This window comes from Elephas maximus, chromosome 21 (assembly GCF_024166365.1).
Source record: "Elephas maximus indicus isolate mEleMax1 chromosome 21, mEleMax1 primary haplotype, whole genome shotgun sequence".
Lineage (NCBI taxonomy): Eukaryota > Metazoa > Chordata > Mammalia > Proboscidea > Elephantidae > Elephas > Elephas maximus.
In genome coordinates, this window is record NC_064839.1 from 28,375,482 (window position 1) to 28,390,499 (window position 15,018).

Consider the following 15,018-nt stretch of genomic DNA (forward strand, 5'->3'; position numbering starts at 1 on the left):
CCCTTTGATTTATTTATTTAGCCACATGCTCCTAATACCTGCTGAGAATTATTCCCAGACTGTGTCTTTTTCCACTGTGCTTAGCACAATACCAGGCACGTAAAATCAAAAAACCCATTGCGATTGAGTCGATTCCACTCATAGCGACCCTATGGGACAGAGTAGAACTGCCCCAAAGAGTTTCCAAGGAGCGCCTGGTGAATTTGAACTGCCATCCTTCTGGTTAGCAGCCATAGCTCTTAACCACTATACCACCAGGGTTTCCAGACCAGGCAAATAGCAGTTTAAAAATCCATTTACTCTACATATGTTTATCAAATAGCTGTTTATAGAGAGATTCATTAATTTACCTATTAGAACCACATCATTTTCTAAGTGTAAGGAAAAAATATATAAATCTTCAGACCAGTACTTCTACTAAAAATTTCTTCGAAATCAGTGTTTCACTCCAAGTGGAATGTCTCACAGGTTTTTGAAGATTGGACTGATTTCCTTGAGAATGATTATTCTTTTCAAGTAGCTCTATTTTGGATCCCTCCTCTCCTACATTCCTGAGTTATCCATATCCAAAATCATCTAATCCAATTATTCTGATTATTCTGGGATGTTCTCTTTTTTTTTTTTCTCTTTTCTTTCATGGTATCCAACTCTTTCAAATATAGTAATAATAATAAATCAGCTGTCTCAGGCCCTTACACATTCCCTTCATAGCACTTTAGACAACAAACAAGAACCTACCTAAATGATGCAATGATTAATGACTGTTCCTTCAGTTCACCTGTAAGTTCCATGAAGACAGGTCTGTGTCCTTTCTAAACATCATTTTGTCCCCTATAGTGTAATAGCCCAATAATTATCTAAACATTTACAGACCTCCTCCACTTCCTCGTCCTTCTTCATTTCTAGACTAATTGACTTTCTTTTTTTCTTTTTTTTTCCTTAACACTCTCCATTTGCACATAGAGAGCTTAATGCATTAAAGTTTGACTGACAGATGTGGTCAGAATATTCAGCTCTGACTTTTCTTACTAGGTAGGTTCGAGAAGTTAACTTGTATATTTCTTTCCTTATAAGCAAAGTGAGGACCACAGCAGCCACATCATAGAATTATTGAGAAAATTGTAAGAAATGACAAAGAATGGGTCATCAATAAATGGTAGATCCTTCCTCTTGATTTTCTGAACAGGACATAATTGATTGGGATGACCAGAGATAGTGCCACCACTATGAATGAGAAGGCACTGCCCCTGGAAGGAGAGACAAACAGTCTGGAGAGAGTGCACTGGAATTGTAGGCTGTTTTTATGTGGTACTATGGGCACATTCTTGTGTCCCTAGTTTGCTGGCAGCGATGTCATAACTACTGTTTCAGAATAATCAGACGCTAATATATACTGACTACAGCAGGAGTCCAAAGATGTATTCTTAGCTTTCAGGAAGCATCTATTTTTGAAACCCAGAATTCCTTGGAATCTGAAATTCACACTGTCCAAATATTTCTGAAGAAGGCCTGTTTTCTAACCATGCCCATTCTTGATTAAATGTATTTACTGATTCATTTATAACATGCAACACTCGGTGAGCACAATGTTAGGCACTAAGGTACATGGTGAGGAAAACTAGGTAGGATTCCCGCCTTCATGGCACAATTTTTTTTTCTTTGTTTAACAGTCTTCCTTAAAAGGAAAGAGATTAGTATCTCTCAGGTTTTAGCCCAGAGGGAATAATTTAACAGAAATGTTTCTGGGTATTTGCACACTCCTTCTACCTCCAGCTCCTTAGTGGACTCCCATTCGTGCATTGGAACCTACCTCAGAGATCACCTTCGGCTTAGAGGAGAAAGATTTACAGTGTTAATTGACCTTCTTTGAGCTTCCAATAATAAGGTATATATCTCTATCTTTGCCTCTTTCAATTGCATTTCATGACTTGTTTATTGGTCTATTTTTCAAACAAGAATGTTGGAAATTTCTTCTCTTTGAGAACTTTATTTCAGATCACCTTTGCCACAAAATATAAGTATTGAGTACAAGTGATATGTTTAATATAGTTCTGAGTGCTGAGGATGCAGAGTCAGGCTGTGCGGGTGGAGAGGGACAAGGGACTACACCAATAAAATCTGCCACATTTAAAAATAAACACAAAATGATATATAATAGGGTACATTTTGAGATGTATATAGGGGATTGCTACGAATTTATTCCTGTAGATACTGGCTAATTTTTGATAGTCTCAGACAGGTCAAGTCATATGAGGATATCCTCAAAAGTGGTAAAAACAAAACATTGACTTTCTTGACCAAGCCATTTTGAACTTCTCCAAATGAAACTCAGAGCCATATTTCAAAGGAGAAAAAAGAGCATCAGTGTAGAGATAGAAATTATGACTTAATTCATAGACTTAATGTATAGTAAATTGGGGAAAATCCTCGATTCTAGCTGATTGGCTCATTGGGTTAGACGAGTATCATTGAGCAATCAGTATTTGCTTTTGCTTCCACCTAATCCCTTCCCAAAACACCAGAATGACAGAATGTGTTACATTTTGAGATGCCTGTGTGATTTTTACTCATTCTGTTCACCATTCATATCCAAAAACCCTGGCTTCTTCAGGAATATCAAGAATACCATGTAACCATACATCTCCTTGACTCTAGCCTTTGTCAGCACTGGACAGCTCCCTCTGGATTTAAGAGTGATTTGTTTGAAGGTGTGGTGGAGGTATCATGACAATCATACTACTTTCAGCTTTTTTTGACTATTCTATGTGCTTGGTTAGAGGGGGTCATTTTTAATAATCATAAAACAATTACTCTGACCACAACATTTATTCAACCTGTTTTACTTCCCCTTGGGGATAGCAAGCAGCAAAACTAATGACTGTCAAGGCAGCTGGCTGTCACACTCACTGGGATATGAGGATTTAATCATCAGCAAAACTGGAGAGGGATGGAATTTGTTGGAGATACACACCTATGAATTCTAACCAGAGACCACTTATAAATTTAAAATTATGTTTTGTTATCACCATCATGGAAGCCCTGGTGGCGTAGTAGTTAAGTGCTATGGCTGCTAACCAAAAAATGTTGGCAGTTCAAATCCACCAGGCTCTCTTTGGAAACTCTATAAGGCAGTTCTACCCTGCCTTATAGGGTCGCTATGAGTCAGAATCAACTCCACGGCAGCAGGTTCATCACCATCATCATCATCGTCACTATAATCATTTAGTTTGCAGTTATTTTGGAGCAGTGCAGTGAGTTTTGAATTTATATAAGGGTAGAATCATGGTTGAGACTCTCATTACTTATTAATTCATCCATCCATTCATTCAACATATTTGTGAGCTATAAGTACCAAGGAAACCCTGGTGGCATAGTGGTTAAGTGTTATGGTTACTAACCAAAAAAGGTTGGCAGTTCAAATCCACCAGGTGCTCCCTGGAAACTCTATGAGGCAGGTCTCCTCTGTTCTATAGGGTCACCATGAATCGGAATCAACTTGATGGCAGCAGGTTTGGTTTTCTTGGTTATGTGTACCACAAACTTATTAGCTGTTTAGCTTTGGCCATATCACGTAACCTCAAGGAGGCTTATAATGCTCCTTTTTAATAAGAGATGTAAAAGTAACTACTTTTTTTTTTTTTACCTTACATAGTGTGGGGACTAAATGAGAGCAAGTGCAAAGCCACTGGCACATAGTTTGTTGCTGCCTACATTTTTTATTTAGTGCTCACTTGTGGTTCTTCTTCCTGAAATGTAAAGAAAACGAGAAAGGCAATTATCTTCTGCTTTGATTTCTGTTGGCCTAAAACAAACATAGACTCAGATGCTGACCTTCTTTAGTTGTTCTAAATGTGCGTGTGCATATGTGTGTTACGTTTACAAGGAGTGTCTCTCTGCTGACTTTTTTCTTCCAAAATTGTAGAAATCTATGCCTTTACTCTGTTAAAAATGTAAATGGTATAAGTAGTTCATAAGAAGGATATCCTCATAAGTGAGAAAAGCAGTCTTTGGCTTCCTCTCAAATCTTGCAGTCTGTTGGCCATATGCCTGAATTCTCCAGGCATAATTCCTGTCCTTCTTCCAGCAGGCTTAGAAGATCCTCCACATGGTACATAAGAAGCCACCCTAGATACTTCACCGCCACTGTTCACCTACTTCATGGGAGGGCCTGACATGGGGTAAGGGGTTGGCAATTCCTAAGAAAGAGTCAGCTGTATGGTGCATGGAGATTGCTTGGCTTTTGGCCAACACTGCCATGAAAAGAAATTCTTCATCTTCTAGGATGTAACTCTCCCAGCAACTGGTCAAACCAATTTCTCTGCTCTCCATTTCCCAGCTGCCTTCTCAGTCAATCTTTCAACTCCAAATCCTGGGATTCGAATAAAATTGGATGACTTGAATTTAACATTACCGCAATGTTACCATCAGTGCAAAAGCTTCAGGTAGCCCTAAGTGGAAATGTCATATTTAAAATATTTATTTTTTTGCACTCAACAAAAACAAAAATAGCCAAATTAATAATTTTAAAGATACCAGTAACTTATGAGGATTAAAAGCAAATGACAGAGTATGTGTTATTTTTTCGGTATCATAGAATGATTAGATAATAGTATTATCAGCATTTTGAAAAATTGAATACTTAGATCCAGAGAGGTAAAAGAGGCTATCCAAGGTCACACAGAAAATTAGTAGAAGAGTTTGGATTTCTAAATTCTAGCCCAATTCTATTTTTAAATAGAAAAATCACTGAAGTAAAAATGTTTTGATACCATTGAGGAATAAAAGCTTTTTAATTTCACAAGATCACCCTGCTTTCCTTTTTTTTTCCCCTGCCTCTAAGCACATATTCCCCTGTGACTTCCCCTTACTGTCAGCCTTATTTAACAGTTCCCCCAATGCCACACCCTTCATTTTTAAACTGACACCAGTTTTCAGGACACATCCTCTGGTTTCAGTACCTTAGAAGTCTTCCTTGCTCTCCTCTTTCCATATAGGCTTGCTTAGCTGACACTCTTCTCTACCCCCATGTCATGAACAATAGGATGTGCACTATGTTATCACACTACTTTCATTGTGTGTGTGCATGTGTGTCTGCATGTATGTGTGAGTATGCGTGTGTGTGTGTATAACTTTAAGGATTTCTCATTCACAGCATTCACCTCGAGGAGCGACATCAAGACATATCAGAGTATAGATGTTCACTAAATATAATTTAAAGTGAAATATGAAGGTATTCCCCCCACCACGCATTTCCCGCCATTGTTCATCAGTCTGATTTTATCTTAGTATTTCTTCTTGAAAGTCTGCACCATGCAAATTCATTGGCTAGTGCCCTTGGCATTGAAATAATAATCTCTGCAATTCCAATTTAAAAGAAACCTGGTGTTTGCTGTTTATTACTTTGGCTCAGAAGGCATGAAAATGACTCAGTGCCACGAAGGCATTTCATGAAGACCCCATGTATTATCTTGATTTTTCTAAAAGAGAATCATTCATTACACAGATTTTTTTTTTGGCCAAGGATTATTTTTCCTTAGCTCATTTTTACAGGTTCCACTGAGACAAATGTTATTTGTATCCAATGAAGAAAGATAGCCTGAGTTTCAAAAAAAGGTCAATGAATTAAGTTAGTTTATTTTTAAGCAGGTCATTTTTCATACTCTTGCTTGCCTGGAGCAAAGTCGATACTGTCCTGCAACTTTACCCAGATTTCTTTAGGTAATTAAGCATTCATTATTCAAATGCCTTGCATTTCATTTTGACTTTCCATCTTCAGTCACTCAGGATGGACTGCAACTGTTTTCTCAGTGCGATCCTGTTTAAAAAACTGCCACATTTCCCCCTGTCTGCCCAAAATGTTACAAGCAAACATATGGTACTAGAGGTGGTGGGGGGAGGGACAATAACAAAAAAAGAAAACATTTTTAGAATACAAGTAAGCTATTTTCAGCCTTTTTAAGTATTGTAATAAAAGCTGTTCATGGAAATATTACTTTATTTTACCATCACTACTGTCTCATATTTTCTCTGACACCGCTCTGCCTCCTATGTCTATAAGTAATGGAGACAGGGGCCTATTTCCAAGTACTAAGGCCCTTGTCCAAACCAGTGGCAGCCTTTGGCAGGAACTATGCCACTTGAGAGGACAGTGATGATACAGGGGATTACTGAAAAATTGGAGTTTGGGATCATACAGACTCACTTCGAATCTTGCTTTTAATACCTTAAGCAGGAACTTCATCAAGTCTGACCCTCTATGCTCTCATCAGCAAAATCGTGATGACGTGGTTATTGTTGTTAGGTACCAGCAAGTTAGTACCTACCTTAAAATGTTGTGTGGAGTAAATTAAATTTGATGATGCATGTAAACTCAATTAGCAAATGCCGAAAACATAATAAATGTTTGATAAATGAGGCTGGTGTTTATATTTTTGTTGTTTTTATTTTTCTGATGTTACAGTTTGAAAGGGAACTTGATGTAAAAGTGGGGAAGGCATTTCACCTTATTCTCTCTGAAACACCATTTCCTAATCTGAAAAATGGAGATGTAAATTCTTCTCTTTACAGTTTGGTTTAGTGCTCTGTCAAATCTAGAGTACTGAGCAAACACAGAGATTCTTTCCTTCTATTTTTTCCCATCATGGTGACCTCTGAAAGAGAACACTATATTAATAACCATTCTTTCCTTGGGTAGCAGCCTAAGAACCTTTGAATCTCCCTATGTGATCCAGAACTAAATCTGGCCAAGAGTTTCTCACAAAATCTCAAGGCTCATTTTTGCAAGTACAAGAATAGCATTGTGTTGCCTAGACACTTAAAACATAGTATGAGACTTGGGAGTGGCACGAATGTTAGTCCTAAATGAATCTCAACCCCAAAAATTCACATCTGAGAGTTAAAATTGTGTTCTTCCCACCAGAGAAGCAGATGGAAGGAACATAGGGTGGAAACCAGGCTCCATCCCATATCTGGTTCTTCACATACCTTCTCCATGACTTGTGGAAAGCTTTTGTCTTTCTCTCTCTTATTCTGACTCAATTATGCTGGCTCACTTCAAGAAGGTATGACATACCAACCATGTAAAGGGCCATCTTGTTAGGCAACATATCAGAGACATATTTGTCTTATGTAAAAAGTCCCTGCTCATCCCAGGAATTTTTTAAATTTTTCTAGAATTGGGATTGCTTAGTCTAAATTAGTGTCAACCAAGCCAAAAAAAAAAAAAAAGGAAAACAAACTTCTTGCTCTCGAGTCGATTCCAACTCATAGCAACCCTATAGGACAGAGTAGAACTGCCCCATAGGGTTTCCAAGGAACATGTGGTGGATCCAAACTGCTGACCTTTTGGTTAGCACCCAAACTCTTAACCTCTATACCACCAGGGTTTCCATTTTCCAACTGCTTACAAAATAATAATAATATAATGAAGGTAAATGTTATTTCTTCTATGTTTTTCTAGGACCAAAAAAAAAGTCCCTTTAATCCCATTATGAATAGCTTTTGTACCCTCCCTCTACTACGCAAACACACACACACACTCAGGCACATCTATCAATCTCAAAATAAACTTAAAAAGAGAGAAAATGCGTCAGAGATAGAGTCAAGTTTAGACAATGGGAACAACTATCGCTCTGCTTTTACTTGAATGCATTCCAGCGTAAGGATGCAGGCATTTACACAAAAATGGAAACATTTCACTCAGACATATTTACATCTGAGCTAGAGAACTTAGGCTGACCCCTTATTCATTATTGGATTTAGCCCCCATTCCCATCCTTATTGTGTCTGCTTTACTTAAAAACCTCAATGTCATCCATCCAGCCAATATTTATTGAATAACTACTACGTGTGTTCCTTAAGAGTCACTCATGTCCATTACATTATCCGCAATACTGCTAGAATCAACTCTCTAAAATATAACTGAGATTTTTCGTATCCGCCAAATTAGAAATGAGAGAGCTAAAATGATAATACTCATAACTGGTGTGTGTGCGTTGAGATAGACACTCATTCTTCTGAGCACAAATGTAAGTATTTGAATGTTGCTGACAAAAACAAGAGCAATATGTATCAAAAAGGCTTAACATCACTTTAATTTTCTGTCATACTAGTGGGTTTTATCATCTATACCCCATAGAAATTTATTCTTTAGATACAATTTATTAAAATGATATCACCATGCTTCCATGTATTTATATTGGGGGAAAAAAATGTCTCTCACAGTGGATTGTGAGATACTTGCAAGTGACTAGCCTTGGTAATTTTTTCTCCCTGTATTTGTCTTGGGGCCTGACACAGTGAAAGCTCCATAGATATTTGCTGGCATAGTATCTATATTACACTGGTAATGGTGAACAAAAGGACTCAAATGAACCAATGGCCAAGGAGCAAAGGAGAAAATGATAAAACTCCACTTAGGCAATTAACACACTTTGGACTTACAGAGCCCATGTACCAGAATAATTGCCTAAAAAAGTAAAGTTCAAAGGAATCTGTCAGTGGCTTTGAAATTAAGGACCTCATTGTGAGTCCCAAGTCTGTCACTGTGACTTTGGCCAAGAAATAAGACATCTCCAGATTTTCTTTTTTTTTTTCCGTAACACCCAGAGCTGATTACCTGCTCTGCCTCTTCCTCAGGGTCATCACAGGGCCCGGATGAGGTGAGGTTAATGACAGACTTCCTTCTTGGCTGAGGAAGAATATATAATTATGCCTCCAATTAATGCATTTTATGAGTTCCTTCCTGTTTCTAAATCTAAATTCAATTTTGAGCCATGACCTATTTATGTACAAATGTGCTTTTTCTCGCTTTTTAATGCATGAGGATTTTACTCTTGGAATTAAAAAAAAAAAAAAAAAGCAGAGGGAGGCTTTCAAATTTTAATTTAATTAATAATTGCTTTAATGGTAAGACATGTAAACGTATCTCAATAATACTGAAAACCCATGAATCAAAGAAAAACAACACTATGTGCATATGTGCCTAAATACTGAATTTTTTATCTGGAAATTTGTTATTAAAATCATCAGATATGGAAAATACATGCAAATAAGATTGTCTTTAGTAATAATTTTTAAAGTGCTACACACACACACACACACACAAAATTCATTGTATTTAAAAGAGTTTGACAAAACAGCTTTAATGTATTAATACATTGTTAAAACAAAACTATGCATACCTTCATGTACCAAAATGACTTTGTTTATGAAGCTATTTTCCAACTCAGTAAAAAAGTTGGTGTTGTTGATGCTGTTTTTTGTTTTGTTTTTTGTTTTAATAGCTTACTTCATGGTCTCTAAAATCTTTACTACCAGATTACAGGACATTGACCAGGTTACTTTTTAACAAGATAACATCTCCATCATAGCTCTACTTGGTAAATTTATCAATATCCCATTTTTAAAAGTTAGTAATCTAATAGCAAATGGAATAATACTAACATACATCGAATGCTTGCCACATGCCATGTGCTGTGTGTTCAATATTTATTGCTCCACCTGACCCTTGTCATAACACCGTGAGGTAGGTACCATACCCATTTTAGAGATGTGGGAACTGCAGCTTACAAAGATTTACAAAAGTCATTTCCAAGGATCAGATGGCCGATAAGTAACTGAGTTCATACTTAAATCTAGGTCTGTCTGATGTGTAAACACGTTTTTATTCCAGGATAAAAAATGGTGCCACCATCTGTTAAACAAACGACCTTCTACAAAAGGGCTGCAATTTGTTTTAATTGGTATCAAAATGACTGTTGTGCTTACCGCGTACCTCACATTGAACTGGAATAACACATTCAAATCTTATTGATAAAAAAAAAAAAATAGGCAGTAAAATACTTAGCCATAATGTTTCATAATCCAAATCCCAAGAAAAGTGTTACACTGAAGCAAAAAAACACAATGAATAGAATTCAAAATTTAGGCCACAAACCTGTTTCAGGCTCAATGGAAAAATAAGGCTGCCCTTCCAAGATACTATAAACCAACTTTGCACTGTTTCCATAAACTGGGTCATCAGCATCAGTAGCTGTTACATTAGTGACAGACGTACCTAATTAAAAAAAAGAGAGAGAGAGAGAGAGAAGATAATAATTAACATGCTATTCTTTGCCAAGAGCTAAATTTTGCCAAGCACATCATACATAAATCCATGTATGGGAACAAGGAGGCAAAGAAATCTCTTTTAAAATATGGAGAGAGACCACTCTTTCATAACTTCAGCAAAATCCAAGCATTTTTAAGGGAAAGGATACCGCTGGGCTATAGTACTATATAAAAGAAGCCCTTTAAGTATCCGTATTATTTAATATTCCTTTGTAGTTTTCATTTTAAAGATATCTGTTAGACTCATCCGGGCTTCAAGAATGTGCAGAGGAAATAGATCAAAGGAACATGAAACACAAGGTTAATAACATGATGTAACACGGAGGGCTCAAAAAAAAAAAAAAATAAGCTTTGCAATAGCACAGCTAAATGTACCTGGGAAATTCGGCTGCTGAAGAAGATAGTACAGAAATATCAAAAGAATATTTTGCCCCATCTTATTTAATTCATAAGAATATGAAATTAGATGGGAAACCACAATTAATCAGCATGTTTAGGTAATCAAGCCTTATGGATAAAGAGAATCAAGACCATTTTTCAGATTAATTTTCTGTTATTCATTCACCCCTTCATTCAAAAACTGAACACATATGGCTTGTCTAATATGAGGGAGATGTATTAAGACCAAGTCTATGGGCTCCAGAAGCTTGCAGTTTGTGTGGTGAGGAGGCAACCCTTGGAGCTCCGTAGAAATTCCACTGATTGCAACAGCACTGAATATGGATCTGTCAATTAGTACAGCAACTTGTGGTGCTCAGGGACAGCTTTCTGAAGAAGGCTGCATTTGACTAGAATTATTAAAAAGAGGTAGAGTTGAACCAGGCTGGAAAAGAGCAGAGAAAAAAATTCTAAACAAAAAGAGAAGCAAAAGTAGAACCAAAGTGGGATGAGAGGCCATGGGAAACTCCGAGAATTTGTGAAACTGGGGAGACGCTGACGAAGGCTGGTGTGGCCACAGGAATCATGTTTTATGAGGACAGGGCCAGTGTCTTCCTCATCCAGTAAGCATGCAGCACATAATAGTGACTGCACACTTACTTAAGAGTTGAGCTGATGGATGAATGAACTACCCATTGAATGAACGAGGAACGGCATATAGCTATCACAGGTCCATTTCCTGGGAAGCAGACTCGGAGATAGAGATTTTATGAGGGATTGTTACCGGGGAGTACTCTCCTATCATGAAGTAAGATGGGGCAGAAGGAACATTGGGGTCACTACAGAGGTCTAAATAGACTCCGCTAGGAGATCTGGGACTGGGATGGCCATCAATAAAAGGGGGCCAGCTTTACACCCCAGCATGAATCAGTTATTGGACGTAGAATTTTAACCAGTTCTGTGTTCGTGGACAAGTAAGAAAACATTATTAAGCTTTAGTACCCTAATCTATAATAAGGGAACAATACTAATTATCCCATTATAAGCTTGAGGTAACTGAATATAGTAATTTATGCAAAGAATACAGAAGAGTTACTAACACATCTGATTTTTGAGCATTATCACAAATGTAAGGAGCTCTGGTGGCACAGTGGTTGAGCGTTCTGCTGCTATCCGAAAGGTCGGTGGTACTAACTCACCAGTGTGCTCCAAGGGAGAAAGATGTGGCAGCCTGCTTCCACAAAGATTTATAACCTTGGAAACCCTATAGGGCAGTTCTTTGCCGTCCTATGAGGTTGCTATGAGTCGAAATCGACTCCACGGCAATGGGGTTGTGGGATCACTAATGTCATATATACAGTATGTGTGTGTACATCAGTGACTGAATAATAAAAGTCTTCTACACTTTTAAGCAGTGGTAAACGCTGTAATTCATAATTGGGTATGGTTTGGCATAATGACTTTCATAGTAGTTGTATAGGTCGTTATGAGTTGGAATCCACTCTATAGCAATGGGTTTGGTTTTGGTTTCAAGTTTCCTCAAGTTTGGAGGCAAACTCAAGGAGACAATCCCAATGATTTCCTTCACAAAGTTATTTCCTTTGTAAAACTATCTTCTTTGTAAAATTGACCAATGGAAAATGTACATACACACAAATATGCACATACACACAAACAATCTCACATTCTCCCATCTAATGCCCCTCCCCTTAGTTCCCTCTGTAGTATAAAATTGACTACAGCAACTCAAAAGAGTAGATAGGAAACTTAGGGGGCAGTGAGAGTGTCTTAATGGGAGAGGAACAATTTGGAAAAAGGAGGGTGAGAATGGTTGGACAATTTGGAGAATGCAATCAATATCACTGAATTGTACATGCGGAAATTATTAAACTGGTGTATATCCTGTTGTGTATATTCTCAACAACAACAAAAATAAATTATTTTTAAAAATCCTTGTAAGCCCAAAAATAAAATTTCTTTTGATCCAACAAGCACAAGGCCAGGCACTGGGCGTTATCATCAATACAAGTTTCTCCGTATTATGTAAATGGATGGTACTTCAATGAACGTCATATCCCTCAGCCTATACAGATCCCACGTGGTAGCCAAGATGACCTACTGGGCTGGGGACCGCAACAGGACTAAGACAAGCCTTTGTCCACTTCCTCATCCAGGATATTTCTGCCTAATGTCTGGCTTCCCGGGAAATCCACATCCTCCAACTTTAGACATCTGGAAATGAAAAGACAGCACTACTCTCCAACAAGGATGCTACCTCTCCAACAGTGATTCAAGACTGCTGATGGATCTGTACATGGGAATAGATGTGTGCAGAGGTTTTGTGGATGCATTTATCAAGCAATTACCCACGGGGGAAAAAAATGGATGCTCTGAGGTTAATCTTGTAGCAGAAAAGATTTCTAGTTGAGCTGGGATGTAGGCTTCTCCGTGGAAATGCATGCAGAATGCAGACCACGAAGGCAAATTGAAAAGTGAAAACCTTGCAGGATAACGTTTCTTCTAAGCAGCAAGTGTCGGTGTGTGATAAATAGGACCCTGAGTAATACCCAGGAAATATAACAACCAGGATTCTCTGTTTGTGTTTTCATCTGCAACTGTTTTTGTCCCTTTGTCGAGGATACAAGAGACTCATTTAGCTAGCGACTATAAATTTGACACTGTGCCATTTATCCAAGAAAGCCCCTATTATGATCCAACTTGATGCTGATCCTAATTATAATAATATAGCTGTTGTATTTCCAGCTGTTGTCAACAAAAATGATCCCTGTCACCACAATTCAGCCTGCTAGGATCAAGTCAAGTACGCACGCGTCAATTCCAAGGTGAATTCTGCTCTGAACGAACCCATTTTTCTGCGTTGAGTTCCTTGGTTAAGTGAAATTTGCCAACGTGCTGTTTGGATTTAATTAACGGAGGGCTTCGCAGTATCATCTGCCTCTTGCTACACCTGAAGGTTTCCTCCCATTAGCAGCAACCCAAACCCAGTGACTTGACGGCATTAGCAGCAGGGCCCACATATATTCCCCCCAACAACAACAGCACACACTACAGGCCAAATTAACCATCAAAGATTTTACACTGTCAGGTTAAGAGGTTCCAGTTTGCTGACAAACTAAGATGAAAGGCCTTCGGGAAAATAAGATGTTGGGGTTTGGGTAGTTCAGCTCTGTTAGCTAGGCTATACTTTTTTATGAGCAAGTCGGCACACCAATTCTGCACATTATTCAGAAAGAAAAATGCTGGTGCTGACGCCCTGAGCAGGAAAACAAAGGTTTGGTGCAGCAGGAAAACAAAGGTTTGGTGCAGCAGGAAAACAAAGGTTTGGTGCAGCACGAAAACCTGCACACTGGAAAAGCTAAAACTCTTATGATGCGAAGAACACAGACCCCATTTGCAAAGAGTCATTTGCAATCCATCTGCAGAGAATAAGCATTCCAATAGCAGGTGAGGGGTGGGGGGAAGAACCTTGGCAATAGCTGAAATTCAGACAGACATGCATTCCTGGCCTCCTTCTAGCATCTTCAAACTTTTGAATTGACCTTCTACCCTGATGCAGGTTGGATCTGCACAGCCCACAGCCAGAGGGTCTGGCATTATCATCTGCAAATGTCTTGCTTAAACATCCCCACATTTCAAAGATCGCAGGCCTGAGAGGTCACAGCAAGGATGCAACTGCCTTCATGATTTTAATAAAACCAAACCTTCAAACCAATTTCCCTTATATCCTCCTTATGAATTCCGCTAGGACTCTATGGTACGATAGGTAATGGGGCACAGGTGTTGCCATGACAACCTTTTTTGGTTGTTGTTAAATAGCAGAGCAATAATTTCCTAAGACCTGCATAACTTGTTGACATTTAAATTATCACTTACTAGAAGCTGAAGCATCGGGCCCCTGTTGTTGAAAATGTGTCAGGCTACATCATGTTTTAGTCTTATGGAGCAATGCTCTGGGATACCACTGTGCCTGACTGGCATGGCCTTCTAGAGGATTTTTGTTCCTTTGTTTTTTAGTAGACACTCCCTGCCTCCCCACACACACCCCACCATTCAGTTCCAACAGAGCACAAACCTGCATGCGCGTAAGAAAAAAACTGAAAACTAAGTGTCCTTAGTCAATGCCTTTTCATCCTTCCCTCCACCTAATACCATAGTCTTCATCATGCATATCTCCTATGGGCCTCCAGCAAATTCTCCCAGTGGGAAAGATGGTCTCAATCCCACCAGTATTTTTCAGTCGTGCTATTAGAATAGAAGGCGCATGCCAAATACCAGAAACTCCAGGGGATGCCTTAGGGGGTCTTTGCAGGAAAAGGAGGATTAAACATGGCTCAGTAAAAATTAAGGCTTTATTTTAACCCTATGTGTGGCGATTTCTCCCCCAATCAAGCTCAGGATAAATAAATAGTGAGCTGTACTGCCTGTCCAGTCAACTGTAAGCAGAAGGACAAGATTCCAGTTCCTTTCACGAAGCGCTAATCCATACTACTGTTGCTTAACTAGGAAAGT

At 38.5% G+C, this 15,018-nt stretch overlaps 1 protein-coding gene across 7 annotated transcripts in view; it reads right to left on the minus strand.

Moving 5' to 3' along the window:
* Positions 1–15,018, minus strand: part of CDH8 (cadherin 8) — a 420,824-nt gene that overhangs the window by 200,818 nt on the left and 204,988 nt on the right. For 6 of the 7 annotated variants that reach the window (XM_049864204.1, XM_049864205.1, XM_049864201.1 and 3 more), the window contains exon 4: positions 9,938–10,057. The exons of the other annotated variant lie outside the window; for it this stretch is intronic. In XM_049864204.1, the coding sequence (XP_049720161.1) occupies positions 9,938–10,057 (120 nt within the window). The remainder of the gene's footprint in view (positions 1–9,937; positions 10,058–15,018) is intronic. 7 annotated transcript variants of the gene reach the window in all.